The sequence below is a fragment of the Natator depressus genome, chromosome 3, assembly GCF_965152275.1.
Source record: "Natator depressus isolate rNatDep1 chromosome 3, rNatDep2.hap1, whole genome shotgun sequence".
Classification (NCBI taxonomy): domain Eukaryota; kingdom Metazoa; phylum Chordata; order Testudines; family Cheloniidae; genus Natator; species Natator depressus.
In genome coordinates this window covers 113,548,740-113,576,425 of record NC_134236.1, presented here as the reverse complement: position 1 = coordinate 113,576,425, position 27,686 = coordinate 113,548,740, and the positions used below count along the sequence as shown (strand labels likewise).

The 27,686-nt window shown below is 41.6% G+C and overlaps 1 protein-coding gene across 2 annotated transcripts in view; it reads right to left on the bottom strand.

Annotated features, from left to right (window-relative positions):
- TAB2 (TGF-beta activated kinase 1 (MAP3K7) binding protein 2) overlaps positions 1–27,686 on the bottom strand; it is a 146,569-nt gene that overhangs the window by 34,965 nt on the left and 83,918 nt on the right. For both annotated transcript variants that reach the window (XM_074948586.1, XM_074948585.1), the window contains exon 3: positions 7,549–7,738. In XM_074948586.1, the coding sequence (XP_074804687.1) occupies positions 7,549–7,610 (62 nt within the window). In that variant the 5' untranslated portion in view covers positions 7,611–7,738. The remainder of the gene's footprint in view (positions 1–7,548; positions 7,739–27,686) is intronic.

The following is a 27,686-nucleotide window of genomic DNA, read 5'->3' as shown; positions in this document are numbered from 1 at the left end:
TTGAATGCTAAAGCCAATCAATTCCAAAATTTCAGGTACTCTCAACATCAACAGATAGAACCCTACTGATTTTTATGAAAACCACAAAACCCAAAAGGAGGAAGTGGAGGAACATCTGTATATAAAGTCACACTTCTAACAACCTGTTTATTGTCTATAGACCAAAGAAGGGTTTGATGGCAGAAATGAACATAATACCCCTCATTTTAGCTCTGTCCACATCCAACTGAGTTTAAAATGTTGACACAATGAAAGAGAAAGACAAGAGGAAGGGGGAATAACAATGGTTGGGAGGGGGACAGGAAATAGGGGCACACAGAGCCTCTGACTGGAGGAATGGGGACACATACAAACCTCTTGGCATGAAGTAATGTTGGACAGAGCCCCAGGAAGGCAGAGAGGGTAATGGAGTGCACACAGCGCATATGAAAAAAAGGGGATTGTAACCAGCTCCTGAAATAGTGGGGGGCTCATAAGCTTGTAGGGGAGAATGGAGAGATTCAAGGAGTCCCTGATGTGTGCAATAAATTTGGCCGACAGAAGCAAGTGTGCAACCCCCTAGTTTAAACAGACTTATGCTGTGTCCTATTAACCTTTCAACTAGCCCTCTACTTTCAAGGTAAAATATACAAAGAGTAGACATGTTGACAGTGAAGTGTTCTGCTTAACAACAGCTTTCTTATATTGTGCTTCTTGTGAACCAATATTAGCTACTCCACTGTAAGTTGCAACTGAGTTTTCAATATAAGCTTAATTTTGAACCCCTCTTCTAAAATCCACACCAAAAAAACAATAATTTTGGCCTAAAAACTGATGGGGGGATTTGGAACAGATGTAGAATTTTTCTGCACAATTTAAAGTGATCTGGACAAGAGGATCCTGAAGTCAAGTTTTTTTTGCCATTCTGTAGGAAAACCCAAATTAGATGAAGCATAACTTAGTTTCTGGGACTTTCCAATTGAAACCTAGAAACCAGGATCAAATTTAGTTGATCAAGACTAGTTTAAAAGGTTCTCATCTTTTGATTTTGTAATGCTTCTACAGAATGTCTGCTCTGACAAGCTTAATATAAAATGACTGCTAAGATCATTTAAAAAAAATTAATCTATAGCCCATTTCTTTACAGAGAAAATTTCCACTAGAAGGCTGGCTAGGGCCCATCTACAGATCAACCTCCTTTTCCCCAACCCTCACCTCCAAGGCTACCCCTGGCACCTGCACCCCCCTGTGCATGTGCCCCACCCTCAGAGGCTAGATCTCAGTGAATCTATATGAAGTACTGAAGAAAAAGGGAAGCAGAGAGTAAAGGTAAAAGTATGTTAGTTTATAAACAAGCCTGAATAAGTACTTGTAATTGAAGGGAAATGAAGGTTTGTTATATATACACCTAGAGAAAGATTGCGCTGTATATTCACATTTAAAAGTATTACACCGCCTAATGGTGCCTAACAGTAGAACCTCTCCAAGAAGTGTCCATTAGATCAGAGGTTCTCAAACTGGGGGGGTGACCCCCCTTGGGGGCGCAGAATGCATTCGAGAGACTGGGGGGAGCATGAGACACTTTAGCAAAAAAAACTCAAAACTTATTTCACCCATTTTACCCACAGCAATGAATAACTAGCAAAGCTGATTCCTCCAGACATATCAGGTCCTCAGATGGTGCTGTGCATTTTGACAGATTTCTGTTAAGCTTGCATAGCATTATACCAAGTCGTCACCATCTGTACGTTAATCAGTTTGCTACGACATGGTGTGCACATTTAATTGTAAGCACACATCACAATCACAATTTTGCTTTTGCTCTTATTACAATGGATCATTGGGTCTATTTGACCTTATGGTTTTTAATATTTAGTGAGAGTCCCATGGTGATTTTTTTAAAAATCGGTATACGTACTTGTGCGGTGGGGGGTGTATACTACAGATGCAAAGAAGAGGGGTGCAATCAAATAAGTTTGAGAACCCCTCATTGGGCTCTGAAAAGCCTCCCTCCCCTCCATGGCTCCAAATGTTCTTTAGACACTGCTACATAAGGACGCACAGTGCCCTCTAGCCCCTCAGTTCCTTCCACCACCACCAGAGACAAAACAAAAAGGTACTGAGAAAGAAGGGAAGGTGGGTGGGAAGCGTGAACATACAGAGCCATCTCAAAGCACTCTATATGTAAGTAACCTTCATTTCTTCAAGTGGCACTGCACACTGCCATTGTAATAAGTCAGCAGATGGTGCCTAAGTGCATGCAATCAAGTCCAGAAGGATCAATGGTCTATGCCTTGGGGCAAGTAGCCAGAGGATTCAAGTCAGTTGGGAGGAACCTCAGGGTGATTGCCATCTTTGTAAAGCGTGTGGGTGTGGCCTCAGTGAAAGGAAGGAGGACTGTGTTGCCCTAGATAGGGATGTGCATGAGCCCAGGGAAAAGAACTTGTGATGGACACTGCATCAGAAAGTATCTTGTGTTTGGATACCTCCTCTATAGCATTATAAGAAGCAACTTCTATTTTCAGAAGTGCAGAATAGAATGGGCGAGCCTGTTCCCAAACAGAGAAAGGGAAGGATCGTTGCTGATTGGTTCTTGACTCTCAACCCTCATATCAAATCTATTTAGGCCTTGATTTAAAAAAAAAGACTTCTTTTTATTCTGGCTCTGGAACTATGAAGCCTGCTGAGGCCTTTAATTTTATGAGAAATAAGCCAAAGACTACTGTGAATAATATGGTCTCTGATAACAGAAAGGAGTAGATCTCCTGCTAGTAGAAGAAACCAAGTCCAAAGAACGGGACTTCGATCTTGTCTCCTTCAACTTCTCCAGCAACTCATCTTTCTTTTCACTGAAAAGATCTCCCCTTTGAAGGGAAGGAGATCTTCCATTTGAATTCTAGTATCCAGAGCCAAAGAGGAGGAATGAAGCTATGTATTTCTCCTCAGAGTAACTGCAGAAGCCAATACTGTAATGGAAGAGTCTGAGGCATCAAGGGAAATCCTGAGAGTGATCTTTGCCACATTTTGACCCTCCTCTAGGATTACATTTTCCCCTCTTCTTTTGTCATCTGGCAAATCATGCCCCCAAAATGCCAACTTTTCCCACAGGTGGAATAGATAGCAGGCCATAACAGCTTGGTAATTATTGTCACCCTATATTTGCCACCCTAATACCAAGACATGAAGAGGAGAACATCTCCTTCCCCTTTCTATCACTGGGGTGAAATGTGTCTATCCAGACCTTGATTTGCAGCAGCCACTACCAGTGAATTAGGTACAGCGTGCATATGAAAACCTTTCTGAGGGTATCTGATGCAATTTGTCTGCCTTCTTGGATATAGGTTGGCAGGAATGGACCAAACAGTCTTAGCAGGCTGGAGCGTCAAAGTTTAGTAAGGACATCGTACTCTTGGAGGTACCCCAAGAATATTAATCACCGGATGAAATGCCTCCTTCACAGGCACGGAAGACCGATTCAAAGTGGACATCATGCAATCCACTAAATCATGAAACTGCAGAGGATTCTCAGAAGTGGAAAAGTCAGTCCCACATGCTCATCTGCTGATAAACCAGAATCATAGTCTATACCACCTCCTCTTTTTGAATAGAAGCATGCTATCTTCTCATCCTCTTCCTCAGACTGATCCTTTACAGGTGAAGATGATGCCAACCTTGGAATTGGTGAAGCTTGTCTGTTTCTCAAGTCTCTTTACTTCTCACTCATATCTGAGGAATGCTCAGAAGCCAAACAGTGCACATTAGCTACCAAAGTGAAGTCTTCTTTGGAATTTAAGATAGACCTAAAACTTGAGCAAGGGTTGAGGCTGGAGCCAAACATTTGGATGGCACAGGATCCAGATACTCAAATCTATCTTCTTGGCTCCTGAAGCTGAGACTAGAAACAACCTTTGGCTTCAGAACCATAGAAGCTCTGTCTGACATGCAGGATCTGGCACTGCTAACATCTGTCACCTTCTCTGGAACTAAGACAGCTAGTACCAACAGAGTGTCCCTGGGTTCCAACTTCAAAAGCCTAACTGCTGGAGCAGCGGGAACTATAGGTGGACCCACTGAAGGTTCCAATTTCCTGGAACCCTTAATCTGCATTGACTTCTTGGAAGAAGTGACAGAAGCTGACTGGCCAGATACAGAGGATTTAGCCTCAAGGGCCTCCTTAAGGAGAAGCATCTGCAAACTATATTCCTCTCCTTGCAAGCTCCAGCTGTTGAAGTCTGGAAGATGGAACACCAAGGAGAATGGTCATCCAACATCTGGAAGATAGCAGGGTACGAAGCCTCTTGAATCCCACTTCTTCAGTTCTGTCATAACCTGGAATTGTGCTAACTACCTACCTAACAACCTATACTTATCACTATACTATAATAGAAAACTAACAATTAACACTAAGGATGAAGGAAAGAACTTCAGAGCTGAAAGGACTGGAGAGGTTCACTTCCATCAATGGCAAGTAGTTGGAACGAACTGAGGTGGTAGAGGCGCTGCACTCCTTACATAGTTATGCCTTCAGAACTTTTGGAGATCCTGAGGGGAAGGGTAAAAAGGGGGCATGAGAATGCTGTCATGGAAAATGTTTGGGGAAGGCTCTACCACTTGGCAGCACAATATCCAGAAGTGGGACTATGCAGAGTCTTCTCGAAGAAGAATGTTCTCTTTACAAGAGCAGATTAACATATTCAGGAAGTGGCAGGAGCAATAAGGAAAGGGCCAAGTCAGAGGTCTATTATGGAAAAAAAATAGGGAAACTACCTTCCAAATTTCTGTCCACTTGAGAAAAAGTATGTTAAAATAAATGTAAAACAAACATAAAAATCCAACTTATACAATAGTCATAATATTTAGACAATTCAAAACTCCACTTTACTCAAGTGTACAAGAGATAAAATTCACTGACCAGTACCATATATGGACTTGAAAGTGCTACCTTAAGACTTCTCCATCAGTCTTAACTCAGAACTTCCTGGCTTAAGTGAGACTAAGCCAATATTGAAGTAGTTGGAGCCTCACTGTTATCTTAGTCAAATCAGAGCACATTAAATTACAAAGAAAGTCACTGACCTGGTAGAATTCTATCTGTGTGTATTTATGGAGTCAGCTCAGCCAGATGCCTTCCACCAGATTCAGGGCTGCCACCATAAGGAAACTTTGCGCTCCCCTGCCCAAGTCACTATGCTACCAGAGCAGATCCAAAGAGCTCTTGCTGCTGCAGCAACAGCTGCGGATTACTTTCTGCCTCTCTGCACTTGGAAGGAATCATAACTTCCCAGGAAATGGAGTCCACTGCAGCCCAAGCCACTGGAGGACCCTCGCACTCCCCACTGGATAGCCCCATTTATGGAACTCATAACGTTAATTACTTTACATTATGTATTTAAAGCTAAATAACTCTGTCATTTAAAAACTTTAGTGAAATGCAATTGTCCATATTATGAACACATGACCTACCCTACAAAAACAAATTTTAAAAAACTGTACTCACAAAAGCAAGGCGACAAACAACAGCAGTGCAGGGGTGCTATTTCTTGCACACTTCTGCCACACTTCTGTTATGTGCCAGACCCTAATTTTCTGGTTCCGGACCCCTCCCTCAGTAGAAAAAAAAAATCAACCATATCAAATTTTGCCATATTTTGTGATGAGAAGGAGGCTGCCTAGGGTAAGACCTATCATAAACAGACTCCAGAAGATAAAGATATAATGCACGTGACTAAGCAAATGCATCACCTCACTCCAGTATGCCATTTTTAATGTTAAAAGAACTTAATAGCATTTGAAATAAAAAAATTAGTACTTTGCAGACGCAGTCTGAAGCACAAGCATGGTGCCATGCAATTTGAAGAGCAGATATAGTAACACCATGGATTGGTCCATTTTCTACTCCTGGGGGAATTCTGTGCCAAAAAATTAAAAATTCAGCAACAAAAAATTAAAAATTATGTGCACAATTATTAACATTCTGCAAAATTCTGCATATTTTGTCAAAACAACACAATATAATCACACCAGTTTCAATTATTTTTGATCATTTATTTCAAAATACCTGTCAGCAAGTATGCCTGTAACAATACAGACAACAAAAAAGATTCAGGAAATGTTTTTTGGCAAACAGATTCCTTACTATGCATATTAATACAGAACTCTGAGTAATAATTCATTTAAACTACAATACAGAACTGTATTTCCCGCACCCCTCAGAAGCAGTGCAAAGGCTTGGGGGAGTCCAGGATAACGGAGGAGCTGAGGGAGAGAGAAGTACATTGTTGGGAAGTAGCCTGGGTGTGAACTTGGAGAGTTGTTAATTAGGGGTGGGAAAATTATGTAACAGGCATTTTTGGGGTCGAGGAGAGATTGTTAGGGAGCTTCCCTCATGCAGATCCTGAGTGACCCCTAACCTCTCCCATTCAGTTAGGCACATCTGCCCCTATCCCCATGTGTCCTTGCACCCCATGTCTACGTGTCACTCCACCCCCACTCAGACACCCACTCCCCCATCCCCATGTGGCTCTGTACCTTCTCTCCTGTCCCCATGTGGCACTGTACTCCCTCTCCAATCCCCATGTGTGTCTGTGCTCCCATCCAGCCACTTCCCTGTCCCTATGTAGCTCTACACCCCCTCCCACATCACCATGTGGCCCTGCACTTCCCTTCCCCTGTGGCCCTGTGCCTCCAGTCCCATTCAGCCCCTACCCCAGTCTGTCCTCCCCCACTAGCCCCTATGAGCCCAACTGACCCCCCCCCCCTCCAGCACCCCAGGCTGTCTGTCTCCCCATAGCTCATCTCCTGACCTGGCCTGACAGGCACTGTGAAGAAGGCAGGCTCTCTCTTCCCTAGCTAGCCGGGAGCTGTTGCTTTGTTCGAGCCCTACAGCACCCTCTGGTGAGCAAAAAGCAGAACTGCAGCAAAATATCAGCAGAAGCTTTTTTCTGCACAAAAAATTTAAAATGTGCATGGCTCATTAATCATGCACATGCACAGTAGCGCAGAATTCCCAAAGGAGTAATTTTCCTACTTCAGCAAAAGGGGGGAGTGGAAGGTGGAAAAATAAAACTTTTTGCCTGCTCCTTATACGAGTAGCTTGAGACCTAACAAAAATAAGGGTAGGGTTGAAACTTTGCCTTCTTGCAACTTAAAAATAGTCACACTAGTTCTCTGAATATGCAGTGTTCATCAAATTTCACTCTAAACTAAATTTTCAGCCACATAATAAGTCCTTGAGAATAAAAGCGTTTATAATAGAAACTTTTAGATTCCCAATGTAAACAGTACAAAATATTAATGCTAACATATGAAGAAACTGAAATTCCTCAATTTTAAGAAACATTGTGAGAAAATAGACTATGAAAAAACTGGAAACTGATTTGAGACTTTACTTGTTTTAAAGCAAACAGAAGGAAGACAAAAATATAAAAAGATATTTAAACAAAAAAAAAAAAATCTGCTATCGACAGTTCACCCAACCATGGCAGATTAGAGGGAAAGCTTTTGGCAGTTACTTGTAATATCTACAATAAATGGCAACACATAAATATACAGTACTAACAGGACACTGACCTGTAACATGCATCTGGACACAACAACTTCAGGTACCTCTGGAAATTTTTGTCGCAGGTCATGTAAAACCTGAAAATCTATTTGCTGGCTTCCTTGGGCCATTCGTATATTGCCTGATCAGGACTGTTGTTCAACAGGCAATTCTAGGCCTTAGTGAAAGGAGTACTCATCTCTCCTGTTCCAGCATTTTCTGTAAGAGAGGGGGAGGAGGGGGAAATGCCAAATTTTATACATGTTCTTAGTTCAAAGTGTGATGTTCTGTGTTTTACCAAAACCAAAAATAACGCTGCACAAACTAGCTACTTTAGATGTAGAAACAAAGACTTTCTACTAGGGCTGTCAAGCAATTAAAAAAGTTAATCGTGATTAATCAAGCTGTTAACAATAGAATACCATTTATTTTAAATATTTTTGGATGTTTACTACATTTCCAAATATATTAAATTACAACACAGAATACAAAGTGTACAGTACTCACTTTACATTTTTTTATTACAAACATTTGCACTGTAAAAAAAAAATTTCCAATTCACCTCTTAAGTACTGTAGTGCAATCTCTTTACCATGAAAGTTGAACTTACAAATGTAGAATTATGTACCAAAAAAACCTGCATTCAAAAATAAAACAAAGTCCACTCAGTCCTACTTCTTGGTCAATCACTCAGACAAACAAGGTTGGTTACAATTTGCAGGAGACAATGCTGCCTGCCTGCTTCTTGTTTACAATGTCACCTGAAAATGAGAACAGGCGTTCGCATGGCACTGTTGTAGCTGGCGTTGCAAGATATTTATGTGCCAGATGCACTAAAGATTCATATGTCCCTTCATGCTTCAACCACCATTCCAGAGGACATGCTTCCATGCTGACGATGGGTTCTGCTTGATAACGATCCAAAGCAGTGTGGACTGATGCATGTTCATTTTCATCATCTGAGTCAGATCAACCAGCAGAAGGTTGATTTTCTTTTTCGGTGGTTTGGGTTCTGTAGTTTGCGCATCAGAGTGTTGGTCTTTAAGACTTCTAAAAGCATGCTCCACACCTTGCCCCTCTCAGATTTTGGATGGCACTTCAGATTCTTAAGCCTTGGATCAAGTGCTGTAACTATTTTTAGAAATCTCACATCGGTATCTTCTTTGCGTTTTGTCAAATCTGCTGTGAAAGTGTTCTTAAAATGAACGTGTACTAGGTCATCATCTGAGACTGCTATAACATGAAATATATGCAGAATATGTATAAAACAGAGCAGAGACATACAATTCTCCCGCTAAGGAGTACAGTCACAAATTTAATTATATTTTTAACAAGCATCATTAGCAGGGAAGCATGTCCTCTGGAATGGTGGCCGAAGCATGAAGGGGCATATCTAGCATGTAAATACCTTGCAACGCCGGCTACAAAAGTGCCATGAGAACACCTGTTCTCACTTTCAGATGACATTGTAAATAAGAAGCAGGCAGTAGTATCTCCTGTCAATGTAAACAAACGTGTTTGTCTTCGCAATTGGCAGAATAAGAAGTAGGCCCGAGTGGCCTTGTAGGCTCTGAAGTTTTACACTGTTTTGTTTTTGAGTGCAGTTATATAACCAAAAAAAAAATCTGCATTTGTAAGTTATACTTTCACAATAAAGAGATTGCACTTCAGTACTTGTATGAGGTGAATTGAAAAATAGTTTTTTTGTTTATCGTTTTTACAGTGCATATATTTGTAATAAAAATAATATAAAATGAACACTGTGCACTTTGTATTCTGTGTTGTAACTGAAATCAATATTTAAAATGTAGAAAAACATCCAAAAATATTTAAATTTCAATTGGTATTCTATTGTTATCAGTAGGATTAATCGTGATTCTTTTTTTTTTTTAGTTAATCGCGTCAGCTAACTGCAATTAATTGACAGCCCTACTTTCTATTTAAAAAAGATATAATAGTAACATTTTCCATTGAATAAATATGAATCTGCTTACGATTCCCCATATAATTGTATATTTGAAAATTCATTATTCCCTCTGATTTTAATCCTTTTCAGTCTTTCAAACATTCATAATGTTTTCCTACAGAGTGTACGACTGCCTATGTCTGTTTAATGCAGGTCTGCTCCTCAGTTTCACCTTCCCTTTTATCTTGATATTTATGTTACTGAATCAAATATTGCATTTTCCACATTATGCATATCCAATATTTTAGAGCATAGTATTTTGAATACACAATTTAAAAGAACATTCCTATGGAAATGCCACAAAAGTGTTGTTTTTAAAAAAAAAAAAACACAAACTGGAAAGAAATAAAATATTGAAAAGGTGCCTGATAAGGACTCCAATGTGCTTTATATTGCTCTTCTTTTACCAAAGTGATCTTCCTAACGGAAGAAGATATGTTATGTTCAGAGTTCATAATTTAAAAAAAAATTTCAATAATCTCAGGATCAGCATATTAGCGACAACCCATTACAATTTATCAATTAATATTATTACATAAATGAGAAATATTCTGGGCTCATGATTGGATGACGTTAACCCTGTAATAAATCAGGCTTCCTTGGCTATTCATATATTTTTTTCGCTTTCAGGAACTCAAGAATACAGAGGCCTGCATCAGTGTTAACAAATGAACTTACATGTACCAATGATTGTGCATCCTGGCTGACTGCAACAAGTTTGTACCATTCATTAACTTGCGGATTTTAAACTGGATTTTTTAATTTTTTTTTTTTGGCGCCACTGACTGTAATTCCCAGTTACAATGTTTAAAAGAAAGCCACGTAATGATGAAATTCTAGCTTAGCTGTATGAATGAATACAATTAATAGCAAATGTAACAATACTATTTATTTTAGATGAAACCAAGATATATATATAGTTCCTCGAGCCTCAACCTGTATACACCCCTTTGGTCAATAAGTTTATATTCAACTCCACACACAGAAATCTGGACCTGCTTGTCAGCTTATTCTCCTAATCCTGTCTTTCCTTTGCTCCCTCTGTCATTCCCACATGAGGCACTACTCCCTCTGAATTCAAACTTATCCTAGTGTCCCTTTATTCTAAAAACCCTCTAGTACCAATCCGTACATTCTCATCCTTGCCACTCTCCCCTCCTATGCACCTCTGAACTCCTTCAGCAGGCAATGCACCTGTGATTTCTTTTCTTGCAAGATGTTTTTGATTTCTATCTAGCCCAGGGGTTCTCAAACTGGGGTCAGGACCCCTCAGGGGGTTGTGAGGTTATTACACGGGGGGATCATGAGCTGTCAGTCTCCACCCCAAACCCTGCTTTGCCTCCAGGATTTATATTGGTGTTAAATATTTAAAAGTGTTTTTAATTTATAAAGGGGGTCTCACTCAGAGGCTTCCTTTGTGAAAGGGGTCACCAGTACAAAAGTTTGAGAATCACTGGTCTAACCTTTAACTTTCTTTATCAAAAAATTACTGCTCTAAAAATGTAAAATGTTACTAAAAACTGATTTAGTTAAACTGGCTCTTGGTGTGAGGACATTCTTTGTTCAGTTTAAGAGTACATTAGAGATTCCTTACTGACCTAAGCTAAATTGATATAAGCCAAAATAAAGTCCACACATGCGGTTTGAACGGATTTAACTAAATCAGTTGCTAAACAAATTTTAATTAAATCAGTAAAAATGTATAGAGAGTGTATAAGTCTAAGGCCTTGTTTAAGCAATAGGACATTAACTTTTTTGCATCCTTTAATGCTGTTAATCTCTTTCTCCAACCAAACCTTTTCTTCTAAGGCTTCTGGAATAGCCTGCTCTATAGGTTTTTGTTTTACCTCTGATGGCTCTTTCAACACCTCCTCTGGGGGCTCTATCTCCTTTAGTTGATGTTCCCTAGGGCTTTGTCCTCTCCTTTCCTGTTCCTACTGTTTCTCTCCCAGGGGATCATTCACCAATACATTCCGTTATTACTTCTACGATGACCCTCACAATTTATCCATGCCTTCCTTTTCACCTGAAAAAGGGAATATATTTATTTCAGCCTGGTAGCTTCAGCTATAGTTAAGATTGTGATTTTTTCGCTATTACCCAATTTTGACACATTCAGAATTGTACATGTTCACCTTTTGAAATGAGATTATCTGCTTGATGATTAATTTTTTAAAAAGCAAACTGCAATCAGCCATCCTTGAATTATGAAGGGCTTAAAAACCACAATACCCTCAATCCACATGACACTTTCCCCACATATTCATTCTGACCAGCTTTCCCTCCATACAAATAACTCAAAAGTGGTTAACTTTTAAACTTCAAAAATGGCATGCACTACACTATTTGAAAAAAAAAAATTTGATTGGCTTAGAAAGTAGTAAAAATTTGAAAAAAAAATCACAAGCATTTTCACTGGCATCTGCTAATATTTTTAGCTTCATTAATCCCATTTCCTATGACACATCACAATATATATTTGATTAGTGGGCTCAGGCAGGAAAAGGAGTTGCTGTTGGGATAATCTTCAGAGAGATTTGTTTCAATAAGACATTAACCAGAGCATAATTCTCTCATGTAAAATAATTCCTCAATATAAGGGCAAAAAGAAAATGAAGATATAAAAAAAGGTGGTGTGAAGAAACCTTGGATTTCATAACTGCATATTGTAGTGTAAATATTCCGCAATTTTAAAAGGACATCAACTTAACGTTTTTAACATATTGTAACACACATCACTTAAAATTGTTATAATTTGAAGATTAGAAAAGAATTTCTTTTTCCCTAATTTTCTACTCAGGGCATTAGACTGCACTATGCATTTTCATCCTCCCTTGTTTGTGCAACACTCATCGCTATGACCCAAGTCAGTCTGTTTTAAAAAAAAAAGAAAAATAGTAAAACGTAAACATTTTACTACTAAAACTTTAAACTTCTATTGTGAATTCTATTACATGAAAAAACTACATTCATGTGATACTAAAAGTTGCATGATTAAAATAAAAGTCAGGAAATGCACAAGTTAAAAATAGTGACAGGAAACTTAACTTGGCCATCTTTCACGTATTCAGGTACCAGGTGACTGACTAACCTTCCAGGCAGGCTGGAAGGCTTCTCTTTTCTCCAGTCATTTAGGGAGAGGATGGACTGAGGATTCAAGTGGTTATCATCATGCCTGCTGTTGAAGGGATTTGATTATTTCTGCCAGTGCATCTTTGTACATTTGCTGGATAGCGGCGAGCAGTCAATCATAACATTTTATGAGAAAACTAGACTATGGAGAAGACACCCAGATCATGGAATAGACATTTGTTTTATAACTTAAATACACACATAACATAAAATTTTTCTCTTCTAGTCTGTCGGACATTTAATTTCATATGTCAGGTTCTTCATCTATTAGGGCTCCTCACACCAAGAAGCTTGTGGAATCTGTGCTGCAATGCTAAAATATACACCCCAAGACATGAAAGATGTGCTATGTGGCAGAGTTAAAGTTGCCATAGGAACATTATATTTTTATTTTTAGACTCTCTAGGAAGACTACATAATTGTAATGGTAGCAATCCAATTTTTAAAAGAATAGGTTGAGTTATCATAAAATGAAATAAATACCACTCAGACGTTTGCAGTATTAAGGAAATCTGAGCTAAAACTAAAGACTGCTGTTAGACATTTAAAAAAAAAAAAAAAAAAAGACAGCGAAAGGAAATAATTCAGAGAAATGCCAATCCTCTGGGAAAAAATAAATTAAGATTTAGGAATAGGTTTCCTTTACATTTTTAATAGTTACTGCCGTTGAATTGAAATTCTCCTAATTATAATAAAAAATTGAAAAAAAGACAAAGTGCCCCTTTGTAGTAAAGGCAGAAATACTCTCAGAAATCTACTAAGTTAAGGGGCGAACAAAGTTTTAACTTATTTGTATCAGCTAAGTACTAAATGCCACTCTTCTTCCCCCCCGCCCACCAACATACCATATATGCAGAACGTACAAACGACATTAAGCTCACATTTCTAAAGGGTAACTAAAACCCTGTATCAACCCTCCTAAACCTCTAAAAGGATTTAAATATTTCTAAACCTACAACTAGTTAAACAAAGTGAACCTACACAACAAGATGCTATATCATTGTCAAAACAGAGAAGTGCAGTAATCTCACAGCAAACAAATACTCACGAGTAACACCTTTTCAATTCCTTACACCAGTGGTCCCCACTGTGGGGCATGCCCACCTAGGGGAGCGCAGAAGAACATTCAGGGGGCTCGACCAGCCCCACATGGGGGGGTGGGGGGGAATAAAGGAAGTGCCACCCAGCCGCGCTCTGCCCCAGCTCTGCTCTGGCCCTGCCCCTAGCCGCAGCCCTGGCACCCAGCCCTCAAGCCCGGCTCTGGCCCTGGCCCCTCTTCTGTCCCCAGCTTCCAGGGGGCATGGACAGACTGCATTATGGGTAAGGAGGGGCACGACAAAACGATTGGGGACCACTGCCCTATGCAATACTCGGAACTTTGTGTTTGCACACAAAGTTTGTGTGTGTATATATATATATACACACATATACACATACACACACACACACACACACACACTATTCCAGCTTCTACTTTTCTAAGCTGATTCATCAAACAACATTTTCTGCTCTCCTCTTCAAGTTTGAGACTAGTATTAGGTCTGTCAATTAATAGCAGTTAACTCAAGTGATTAATGCAAAACAAATTAACTAGATTAAAAAAGGTTTCAGAGTAGCAGCCGTGTTAGACTGTATCCGCAAAAAGAAAAGGAGGACTTGTGGCACCCTAGAGACTAACAAATAAATAAATAAATTTGTTAGTCTCTCAGGTGCCATGAGTCCTCCTTTTCTTTTTTTAGATTAAAAAAATAAGTCACAATTAATCGCAGTTTTAATCACACTGCTAAACAATAGAATACCAATAAAAAATTATAAATATATTTGTGGATGTTTTTCTACATTTTCAAATATATTGATTTCAATTACAACACAGAATACAAAGTATACAGTGCTCACTTTATATTATTTGTAGAACAAATATTTGCACTGTAAAAAACCAAAAGAAATAGTATTTTTCAATTCAACTCAGACAAGTACAGTAGTGCAATCTCTGTCGTGAAAGTGCAACTTAGAAATGCAGGGTTTTTTTTAAACAGAACTGCACTCAGAAACAAAAAGCAATGTAAAACTTTAGAGCCTACAAGTTCATGCAGACTTATTTCTTGTTCAGCCAATTGCTAAGACAACAAGTTTGTTTACATTTACAGGAGATAATGCTGCCCGCTTATTTACGTCACCTAAAAGTCAGAACAGGCATTCCCAAGACAATGTTGTAGCCGGTATTGCAAGGTATTTACGTGCCAGGTATGCTAAACATTCGTATGCCCCTTCATGCTTCAACCATCATTCCAGAGGACATGCTTCCATGCTGAAGACACTTGTTAAAAAAATGTGTTAATTAAATTTGTGACTGAACTCCTTGGGGGTGAACTGAATGTCCTGCTCTGTGGTTTTACCCTCATTCTGCCATATATTTCATATTATTGCAGTCTTGGCTGACGACCCAGCCTATGTTGTTCAATTTAAGAACACTTTCACTCACCTCAAGGTTTAAGAATCTGAAGTGCCTTCCAAAAACTGAGAGGGACAAGGCATGGAACATGCTGTCAGAAGTCTTAAAAGAGCAACACTCCTATGAGGAAATTACAGAACCTAAACCACCGAAATAGAAAATCAACCTTCTGTTGGTGATATCAGATGATGAAAATGAACATGCGTCAGTCCGTGCTGCTTTGGACTGTTTTGGAGCAGAATCCGTCATAAGCATGTCCTCTGGAATGGCTGTCGAAGCACGAAAAGGCATATGAATGTTTAACATATCTGGCACGTAAATACCTTGCAACACCTGCTACAACAGTACCATACGAACACCTGTTCTCACTTTCAGGTGACATTGTAAAGAAGAAGCAGGCAGCATTATCTCCCATAAATGTAAACAAACTTGTTTGTCTTAGTAATTGGCTGAACAAGAAGTAGGACTGAATGGACTTGTAGGCTCTAAAGTTTACATTGTTTTATTTTTGAGTGCACCTAAGTAAATACATAGTTCCACATTTGTAAGCTGCACTTTCACGCTAAAAAGATTGCACTACAGTATTTGTAAGAGGTGAATTGAAAAACAGTATTTCTTTTGTTTATCTTGTTTACAGTGCAAGTATTTGTACTAAAAATAATATAAAGTGAACACTTTCACTTTGTATTCTGTATTGTAACTGAAATCAATATATTTGAAAATGAAGAAAAACATTCAAAATATTTAAATAAATGGTATTCTATTACTGTTTAACAGTGCAATTAAAACGGCGATTAATTGAAACTATTTTTAATTTCGCAATCAATCACGATTATTTTTTTTAATTGTCTGACAGCCCTAATTAATGCACTTCTGATTCCTACTACAAAAAAATTATATGGACAATTTTTATTCATTGATTTCTATAGAAAGGGTTTAGAACAAAAAAGTTAATTTAAAATCCTTAATCTAGTTATCTACATTTGTGATGTTTTAATTAATTTTCATAAACAAAAATACAAAGGGTAAATGACTTACATTATATATATTACCAAATAGTGCACATTTCACAGGGATAACCAATAAAATTATGCAATTATACAACTTATCAACTTGTCAAATCTGCAAGACCAGACAGTATAAAATCAGACAATATTATATAGACATAACATGTTAGGGCATGGTTAATAATAATAAAATATACGTACACTACCAAGCCAAAAAGGAAAGGAGAGGGCATGGAGGAAGAGGGAAGGGAAAAAGCAGAAAGGTCAGGTGGAATGGAAGTCTCATTATTTGAGCTCTCTCAGCATTCTTTATCCAAATGTTTCAAGAAACAGGGTGCAAATTTCTTCAAATTCATGTAATTGCTCTCTACGTCAATAAACGTCAGACTTCCATTTGAATAAAATCTAGTTTATCAAGGCTACAAATATTGAAAAAATCAGCAAGGATGCTAAAGAAAACAGACTATGGATGATTATTAGTGCACAATGCCAGCTTTACTAGTTGTCTCAAACAGTCTCATTAAATTGTGTCACTAATTTTCTAATGCTAAATTTCAAAGGAGAAAAAAAAAGTGGGGTTTTTTTTTCTGCTTTGTTATGATACATAAGAAACCAGCAGCTGTGCCAAGCAGATCAACTGCTTTTGGAAAGCATGGCCTTATTTATCTATCAGTCTGGGAAGCTAGGCTATGTCGATTTTGGGGCTGTTCAGGAAACGAAGGCCTCTTTTAAAAGGTAAAGGGGTAGAGGTTAACAGCTAAGAAGTTGCACAAGGTCAAATCAGGCAGAGCTGGAAATTAGAACCCAGATCTCTAATTCAACAGACCCCAAGTCTCATTCACTAACCCATACTGTCTGAGAAAGGATGTCCCAAATTAAATATACCTGATGGAATGAGGAGAGTGACTAATGCATAATGCAGAGGCTGCACCAAAAAGATGATGAATGCAGTAGGATTCTCTCCCCTCAAACACACACAGTCACCAAGTCTGGCTGGTAGTTACTCCACAACATCAGCAAAAACTGTTTTGACTTTTAAGCTCAGTCTAGACTAGGTAAATGCACTGCTTTTTGCAACCGTGCAACATGTCCACAATACAAACCATGTGTTTGGAAACATTTGGATCACATCAACACCGGGCTCTCACTCAAGCCACTGCTACATGACAGGGTTATGGAAAAAGTTATCAAGTATTATGGGAGCTGATGGGCATTCTGAGAGATTAACAACATCCCAGAATCCACCAGAAACAGTCATAACTGCCAGGACTAACTCCAGAATAGAATCTACCTAGTGTAAGACTGAGCCTTAAAGTCAAAATATTTTAAAACTTACTTTTGAGATGTTGTGGAGAAGCTACAAGCAGGACTTGGCATCTGCCTTGCTTGGGGAAATAAGAGTTTAAAATTACTTTGGAGGTTGCAAGCCTAAGAAACAGGGAGGTGGTACTGTCAGTACCAACAGAGCTCAGGAGCTGGCAGTGGATCCAGAATAGGGTTAAAAAGTTAGATGTCAGACTGAAAAGTGAAAGAAAGATACACAACTGGCACTGGTAATTGAGACTGTGTGAGCAATATTGTCACCAATGATATAATGCAGAAGGAAAAGAGGCACCTAAGTACAGAACTTTGGAGATCACGAACAGCAGAAGGAAAGGGAAAACGGTTACAAATACTGAAGGAATGTTCAGAGACTGATGAGTAAAATGAGTATAAAGCACAGGACTACAGAAGTAAAAGGAAAAACAGAGTCAAGGAGAAGGGAGTGATCAATAAGAGCAGCAAAAATAAGGGGACCTTATGAGACCAGACACCTGGTCATAGGTTTCAAAGCTGATAAACACACTGTTGTTCACTTATAAATTAAATGCTTTATTGCAATGCAGTACAATCTGAAATTACTAATAAACCTCACAAACACTGCTTTGAGCCATTTCTAAAGACTTTCATGCTCCTGGAGATATAAACGTTACAGTAAGTCTACCTGCCCAGTTGTGCCCCCAAAATTAAAATAAATAAATAAAATTAATTGGCAGCGAACCTTGTAAAAACTATTGGCAAAGTCCCCAGATAACTTAGGCCTGACACACAATCATAAAGTGATGAAATATAAACAGACTTCCAGTTGAAGATTTATGCGGTGAAAACGATCAAGTAAACAAAATGTCATTTCTCAGACACTGAGAACTAAACTTGTCAGAACCAACAGTTAAAGGCATGAATTAAAGTGTTGATCTTGTTTAGATTAAAAAAGATATTTCAATCAAGATAACAGATTTAAATATTACAACGGTTATAAGCTTCAAAGTTATAAAACTCCTCAAAAATGTGAGTTTGGAAAAAAATCTACTTCCTTGTTACAGAGCATGTATTTAAAACTGAACAGTGTAACAATTCTTAACTACAAATCTTTAAATCTAACACCACACAGCTCTTTTACTACATATTCACCACTGTCTAAGACTTCAGAGTAATTCAGTCAGTCGTCCTTTTGTGAGAGTGGTGCCTGGAAAACTCTGAATGAAGAATACAGCACGCTACTGAGAGGAGTATGAAATAGTTAACAGGCTTTTAATTATTTCAAGAGGATGGGCCAGGGGAATATACAGAGCTTGGCAATAACGAACAATATACTCTTCATAACCCCACAGCAACAATAATTACAATTCCAGTAATGGAATCTGTATCTCTGGCTTTAGACCTCAGCTACATCTAAGTAGCTTAGGCCTGGTCTACAGTACGCGGTTATTTCGGAATTAGCCGAGTTAATTCAAAATAAAAATGATTCCATCCACATGACCAAACTGTTTTTTTTTTTTAATTTAAAAAGGGCTCTTTAATCCGATTTCTGTACTGCACCTCGGCAAGTGGAGTAGTGCTAAAATCAAGACTGCAGTTCCGGGTTACAGATACTGTGGACACAATTCGACGTTATTGGCCTCTGGGAGCTATCCCAGAACGCTCCCTTGTGACCACTCTGGACAACACTCTCAACTCCGATGCACTAGCCAGGTAGGCAGTAAAAGCCTTAGGAACTTTTGAATTTCGTTTCCTGTTTGGTCACCATCAGCACAAGTGACCATCAGCACAGTCCACCACCACAGGCGACCATGCAGAGTCCATCATCACAAGAGACCACGCAGTCCCAGATTCGCAGACAAGCTCCAGCATGGTCCGAACGGGAGGTACTGGATCTCACTGCATGTTGGGGAGACGAATCTGTTATGGCAGAACTATGTTCCAAAAAAAGAAACGCAAATACATACGATAAAGTCTCCAAGGCAATGATGGAAAGAGGCTACTCCAGGGACACAGAGCAGTGTCGTACAAAAATCAAGGAGCTCAGGCAAACGTACCAAAAAGCCAGGGAGGCCAACAGGCACTCTGGGTCACAGCCCCATACATGCCGCTTCTACCATGAGCTGTATGCAATTATGGGGGGTGACGCCACCACTACCGTCCGTGGACACCTGCAAGGGGGGAGTTGCACGGAGCAAGGAGGATGAGTTATTGGAGGAGGAGGAGGAGGAGGACGACAGAGCACAGGCGGCAAGTGCGGAATCCGTTTCCCCCCCTAGCCAGGAACTATTCTTGACGCTGGACCCAATAGCCTCCCCCCACTCCCAATGTAGGCTTCCAGACCATGACACTGGTGAGTGAGAGCCTGATCGGAGCCCCGCGGTAGGGGGAAACCCAGCCGCGCTGGGCTGTTCGCGTTTAGTTTAAATGGCTCATTCCTGCTCAGAGCCTCATTGGAGCCAAGCGGTGAGTAAGGGTGGGGGTGGGGTGTTGTGTGAAGTGATCATCCTAGAGAGCATTGCTTACTATAGGAAAGGGGACCTGGCAGTTTGAAACCACTGAAATGAATGCAGAACAAGCAGAACACCGCGTACCCCTAGGGCTTACCATGGCTGCCTGCAAGCTGAATTCTGTTGCCTGGCCGCACGTGATGGCTTACTCACACCAACGTGGCAGGCACTTCAGTATAAGGGGCAAAATGTGACCTTGTACAGAAAGAACATGTGCTGTGTACTATGAATTGCCTGTTTCACTGAGAAAGTGTCCCCTTTGTTCTCTAAAATGTATCTTTTAAAATACTATCCTCCCTTTTTCTCCTCCCGTGGGTGCAAATGTTTCAACGCGGCCCCTATCTACTCCATCCCAGAGGATGGACCAGATTAGAAGGCGGAAAAAACTAACTCAGGGCAACATGTTCGCAGAGCTCATGCAGTCCTCCCGCACTGAGAGGGACCAGCTGAATGCGTGGAGGCAAACAACTGTGGAGTCCCGTAAAGCGTTAAATGAACACGAAAAGAGGAGGGACGCAGGCAGTGAGAGCAGGCAGGATGCTATGGTCAAGCTCACGGGGGAGCAAACTGACATGCTCCGCTGTATGGTGGATCTAATGCGGGAAAGGCAGCAAGATCACAAACTGCCACTGTAGCCCTTGTATAACCGCCCTCCCTCCTCCCCAAGTTCCACAGCCTCCTCACCCAGACGCCCAAGAACGTGGCGGGGAGGCTACGGGGTCCCACACACTCAACCCCAGAGGATTCAACAAGCAGCAGAAAGCTGGCATATCCGAAATTTTGATTTGGTTTCTGAATTTGTCCTTCCTTCCCCCAGTATTCTCCCCCCAGTCTACCTTCTGATTTCTCTCAATGTGTTGTTCAACAAATAATAAAGAACATTTTTTAAACAATTGTGACTTTATTTCCGTTTATTTATATATTATATATATATAGGCGGCTAACTTCAAGAGAAACAAACAACTATCACACCGTACCCTGGCCAGTCATGAAACTGGCTTTCAAAGCATCTCTGATGCGCAGCGCCCCCTACTGTGCTCTTCTAACCGCCCTGTTGTCTGGCTGTGCAAAATTGACCGCCAGGCGAGTTGCCTCAACCTCCCACCCCGCCATAAATGTCTCCCCCTTACTCTCCCAGATATTGTGGAGCACACAACAAGCAGCAATTACAATTGGAATATTGGTTGTGCTGAAATCTAACCGAGTCACTAAACCGCGCCAGCGCGCTTCGAAACGTCCAAAAGCACATTCTACCACCATTCTGCACTTGCTCAGCCTATAGTTGAACTGCTCCTTACTACTGTCCAGGGTGCCTGTGTACTGCTTCATAAGCCATGGCATTAAGGGGTAGGCTGGGTCCAAGGATAACTATAGACATTTCAACATCCCCAACAGTAATTTTCTGGTCTGGGAAGTAAGTCCCTTCCTGCAGCTGTTCAAACAGACCAGAGTTCCTGAAGATGTGAGTGTCATGCACCTTTCCCGGCCACCCCACGTTGATGTTGGTGAAATGTCCCTTGTGATCCACCAGTGCTTGCAGCACCATGGAAAAGTACCCCTTGCAGTTACGTATTGGCCGCCCCGGTGTTCCGAGGCCAAGATAGGGATATGCGTTCCGTCTATTGCCCCGCCTCAGTTAGGGAACCCCAGCGCATTAAAGCCCTCCACAATGGTCTGCACATTTCCCAAAGTCACTATTCTTGATAGCACCTGGTCAACGACTGCGTTGGCTACTTCCAGCCCCCACAGTAGATTTGCCCACTCCAGACTGATTCCCGATTGACTGGTAGCTGTCGGGTGTTGCAAGCTTCCACAGGGCTATGGCCACTCGCTTCTCAACTGTGAGGGCTGCTCTCATTTTGGTGTCTTTGCGCTTCAGGGCAGGGGACAGCAAGTCACAAAGTTTCATGAGTGTGGCTCTACACATACAAAAGTTTCGCAGCCATTGGGAATCATCCCATACCTGCAACACTATGTGCTCCCGCCAGTCTGTGCTTGTTTCCCGGGCCCAGAATTGGTGTTCCACAGCATGAACCTGGCCCAACACCATCATGATCTCCCAATCGCCATATGCTGTGCTTCTAGGAACGTCTGTGTCCATGTCCTCATCACTATCGTAATCGCGTTATCATCACTTCCTCGCCCTGTTTTGCAGGTACTGCACATACTGCTGGATAATGCGCGAGGTATTTACAATGGTCAAAACTGCAGCAAAGATCTGAGCGGGCTCCATGCTTGCTGCACTATGGCGCCTGCACAAGTAATCCTGGAAAAAGTGTGCGAAACATAGGAGAGCAGAGTGGCAGCAGAAGAGGTGCTGTTCACTTCACGACAGCCGAAAAAAGGCGGGAAATGGTTGTCTTCTGTAGCTTTCACAGAGGCAGGAGCCCAGGACAGACAACACGGAGAAGCTCAGTAGCACGGCAAGAGCGGGAGAGCAGAGTTGGTGGCGGAAGCGGTCAATGAGGAAGAGAGAGTAGATACCTACAGAGATTACATAGAAAGACAAGAGGAAATGCGAGGTGGAGTCATAGTACCAGGAGAGATGCAGTGCACCGTACTGCACTGTCTGCTGAAAGCACTATGGTGCCTGCACGCCAAAAAGGTGCGAAACGATTGTCTGTGGCAGCTTTCACGGCAGGAAGAGCGACTGACACCACACACCCAGAAACAGTCGCGAGAATGTTTTTGCCCCATCATACGCTGGGAGCTTAACCCAGAATTCCAATGGGCAGCGGGGACTGCGGGAACTGAGGGATAGCTACCCACAGTGCACTGCTCCGACATTCGATGCTAGCCTCAGTACTGTAGACGCACTCCGCCGAATTCACGCGCTTTAGTGAGGACACACAAGACCAAATGTATAAAATCTCTTCTGAATAGAATTATTCAAATAGAATAATTTCGAAATAATTTTGTACTGTAGACATACCCTTAGCTTCAAAGTTCTCTGTACTTTCAATCTGATCCAATATGACCTTTGTATTACGGACACCAAAGAAAATATATTCCTCTGAGTCATGCTGGATTGTTGATTTGCTTGGACACAATAAAGATGCTTCAGTATTCCTATTAAAACCTTATTTTAGGAATTAGATTAAATATGAAGAGCCTTATTAAAAGGGACAACATGAAAAACTATATTTCCTGCTCAAATTTTGAATTACTGTTACAAGTCACAATTAGGATTACTACAACTGAAATAAGATAAAGGGGAAAAAATGTTTCCCTGCATTCAGACTTGCCAAGTGGCATACTTCTCTTGTGACACACCCATGGAGGCTGCACTTTATGCATAGAGTCCTGCACGGATACAAAAATTTGTATCCGAATCCAAGCTGCAATCCACAAAAATGGTCCGCAGACAAAGTGGATATCTGTGGATTTCCAGGGCTCTATTTATGCATTCCTGCAGCCCATACATTCAGTTGGGCTACAGATATGGGCTGCAACTGCAACTCGGGGCTGCCAGAGACTGCTGTAGTACCTGCTGATATGGCAGCTAAAGAGCCTCAGTGTTGCTGGATCTGAAAGGCGGAAAGAAGCAGGCAAGAGGCTGCAACTAAAGGCAATGGGGACTCAACATGGACCCAATCCAGCCCCTCCCATCCATCCAGTGGCACATCTTCTCCAGGACATCCTCCACAAACATAGCTGCTCCCAGCTCTCCCATGGATACCCCCAATAAACCTAGTTTCCCCCACAAAGCTAGCTGTTCACAATTCTCTCCCTCCACCACCCAACCCAGAGCTTTATCCAGATCTTGAGCTTACTCTCATCTTCTCTCACTCCCTCCTGACGCCCCCCAAACTTCTCCCTCTAGTTCCCACCCTTGGGCAACCCGCTGACCTACCTTCTCTTAGCTACCCCATCTCTCCCTACAGCTCCCAGTTACCCTCACCTACCACCCAGACACGCCCACAAACCCAACCTACCTTACCCCAAGACAACTCCACCCAAATCAGCCTCTCTGACAGTCCACAGCCACTAGCACAAACCCAGGTTCCATGGCTTCTTACTACCCACACACTCTTCAGTACCCATCAAGCAGCTGCAACTTCATGTTCTTTCCCTGCCACTATTGTAGCAGTATATGGAACTTAACCTAAAGTTTATAGTCATAAAAATTATTTGCAAATATGCAACTGTAATGAGCTAGTAATTTGCATACAATAGCCCACATGGAGCTATACAAAACTTGGCAGCTATGTGCATTTCTTCTTTCCTTTTGTGCATGTGTCTACAGTCCGTTTCACTGTTTTTTCAACAACCAGTTGCATTTCCTGGCTCATCTACTGGTATGATAATCACTAATATAGTTCTCTGAGGAGAGCTAACATGTACACTACTCTTCCCAAAGTATGTTTACCAGTAACAACAAAGCTGAAAGTGAAGAAAGAGCAGGCAAATGTGTACACAACGGAAGGAAGAGGAGAGGCAGGGAAGGGTGGGACCAACCATATTCAGTAGTGTTAGGCTTGGTCTATGCTACAAAGTAAAGATCAACGTAAGATTCCTTGTGTCAACCTATTTATGCAGGTGTCTAAACTCAAATTTGACTCCAGCTAACATATGCATCCACTTAGAGCAACACAGTAATACCACCTCACTGAATGGCAAAGTACCATGGTCGCCCTAATTTTGTCAACACTGTGAGCATGCAGTCACTGCATGACCTGTGTTGGCCCTCCAGCCACTGTCCCACAATGCCCTAATCCCTGCAACAGTGACTGTTTTGCTCATAATTTTAAACTTCACTGACCAAGGGCCACAGATGTCCCACCCTCCCCCCACCTTTAACAACCACACATGTTTTTGAAGTGCTCTTTTTTCCTATTTGGCCACCTTGGTAAACACACCTAGAAACTCACCTTTGTTTTTTGCATCCCACTGATTATGTCCACACACACACACACACACACGTACATACAAGATGCAGTCCAGCCTGGAGCAGCCAAGTAGTGTTGGATTTCCTGGGCATGTGGAGACAGGAGGCTGTGCAAGCACAACCACGGAACATCAATGAACAAATTGCATGGGGGCATGCAGGCCACGAGGTACTGCAGATAGCAGCAGCGCCACATGAAAGTGAAGGAACAAGCGATGGAGGGCAACAAAAGAAAGCTGGGGCTGGACTTCAGACCTGCTGCTTTTACAACAAACTGCATGCCATACTTGCTGATGACCCCACCAGCACCCCCCAGACTACCATGGGTACATTGGAATAGTCTGAGATGAAGACCCCTGACATGCACAGCGAAGAGGAGGATGAGGAGGCGGTGAGACACAGTTGGGGATTCCAACCATGTCACGAGTCAGGATCTAAATGAAACGCCACAGGAGTTTAGCCAGTTCCACCAGGCAAAAGTGGATAAGCCAACTGATGAAGAGAACAGTAGCTTGACTAAGTGTGTTCATGCAATCTTCCTTACAATGCTTTATTTGCTTTTCCTTCCCTCCCACCCACCCATTTAAAAATGGCACCTGGCCAATCCCCAAGTTTACAAGACAAAGTTATCAGCTTTTCATTGATTTATTGGTACATTGTCAGAAAATAAAAGTTAGGAAGTAAATCCAAACAAATTCTTGAAGAGTACTATGGCAATCAGATTACACGATTGTCACGGAGTCCCCAGGCGATGCTCTGGAACTGTTCCCTACGAAGCCAGGACTCTGGGGAAGTCTCCTTTCTGTGAGCAGACTGTCTGCAGGACACACAGCTCACTCAACTTCCACCTTCCTGGGTCTGACCACGGAGCATTCAGCATCCTCTGCCTCTCCGTGCGCTTCCCACAGCGAGTCTGCCCAAGCGAGGTCCTGGGGAAGCCAGAGGGTCCTGCACCCCAACTGCGCAGTCAGACGTGACTCTCAGCCAGCCAGTAAAACAGAAGGTTTATTAGGTGACAGGAACACGGTCTAACACAGAGCTTGTAGGTGCAGAGAACAGGACCTCTCAGCTGGGACCATTTTGGGGGGCAGTGAGCCAGACAACCACGTCTGCACTTCACTCCATGTCCCCAGCCAGCCCCAAACTGAAACTCTCTCCAGCCCCTCCTCCTCTCAGCTTTGTCCCTTTCCCGGGCCAGGTGGTCACCAGATTCTTTGTTTTCCAACCCTTTAGCTCTCACCTTGCAGGGGGGAAGGCCCAGGCCATCAGTTGCCAGGAAACAGGGTGTCGGCCATTCTCTGTGTCCAGACCCCTGCACACACCTGCCTTCTACGGCTCTGCAACGATCATACACCCTTATCCCACCGCCTAGATACTTAAGAACTGCATGGGGAAACTGAGGCACCCCCACAATATTCAGAGGAAACATTACGAACCGTCCCGCTTCATCACAACGATTCACACAGATTCAGTATCCTGAGCTGAGATAGAAGTGGAACAAAGAGGTAGTCGGCATCTCCTTTTCATTCCTTTGTTGGGGTAAACGGGAGGGGGGCATGTGGAGCACTTTATTTATATGAATAGGGGGATCCCTTTTATCCTACTGAGAGACCTCAAGGGTGATCCTCTGCAATCCTCACCCAAAGGTTTGTAGGGATGGTGGCCTTAGATCTATCTCCATGATAGGAGACTTTCCTATGCCACTCTAAGTTTGGCTGGCATCACTGCAGCAAATAGACTAGCTGCACACAGGCCAGGGCGGCTTCAGGATGCCAGTAGCACCTGGGTTCTCTAAACCTCCGTCATCCTCAGGAGTGAAATATTAGCCAAAATCACCATGGACTTTGAAAAATAGTGCTAATCTTCACTGCCATTGCCCTATACTTGTACACCTGGAATAGAGGCGAGAATTTTATGGGTTCATGCAACAGAAACAATATCCCACCCCTGCCAAGGCCAAATCACCATGGGTGGAGCTGGAGAACGGTGCTGTACTGAGGTGCTCCAAAGCTAAAGTATCAATAAGCATTTCTTATTTGAAGTATTTATTGGAACAAGGGAAGTGAGTTTTGGAAGAAAAAAATTATCTTTCCCTTCCTGTTGTGACTCAAAATCTAGTGGTGTATTTGTCTGTTTTCATCAGCAGCTTCTGGCGTGGTGGCCTTGAGGGGTGCCCACTGCATGCTCACACAACACCTGACCAGGACAACAAGAGGGAAGACATGTTCTGCAAGATCCTACAAGCTAGTGGTGCACTGGACCATGACCAAAAGACTTAGAAAGCCAATTATGTCCAAGAGCACGATTAAAAACAGAAGACAGACAAAAGGCCTGGAGTTCTAGTAGGACAAGGAATGGGACATGCACAAAGACGTAATGGATTTTCAAAGGCAGCAAACCCAAATGCTGCAGACTCTGGCTAACCTACAGGTCCAAAAATCCTAGACTCATCATCAGTCTTTGCACTCCTTGGAGAACTCCATGGTTGCTGCTCCTTACAACTCCCAACATACCATGTGGCATCATGGACCACATCCTTACCCCTACCACTCCATGCCAGGAAACAGCAAGGTAAACTACAGCTTTGCATACACGAATCTGTGGTTTTCAGGTCAGTGTATATGTACCCACAATGGACTAACTGAACTACTTTTTGTTCACGCAAACGGACACAAATGTTTACTTCCTTTTTAAAAGTTTCACCCCATTAAGTTATGTTAGAAGCTTGAATGAGATATGTATGCTACACTTTGATTTTGAGCACTGGCTTTTTGCACTCAATTCTTTTTTTCCCTTTCTTTTTTGGAGAATCAAAATATATTGATTAGTTCACAACAAATAGTACAGAATACATAGCGGAAATCAAGAAATCAAACAGTACTTATAAATATACAGTAAGAAACACACAGTTCA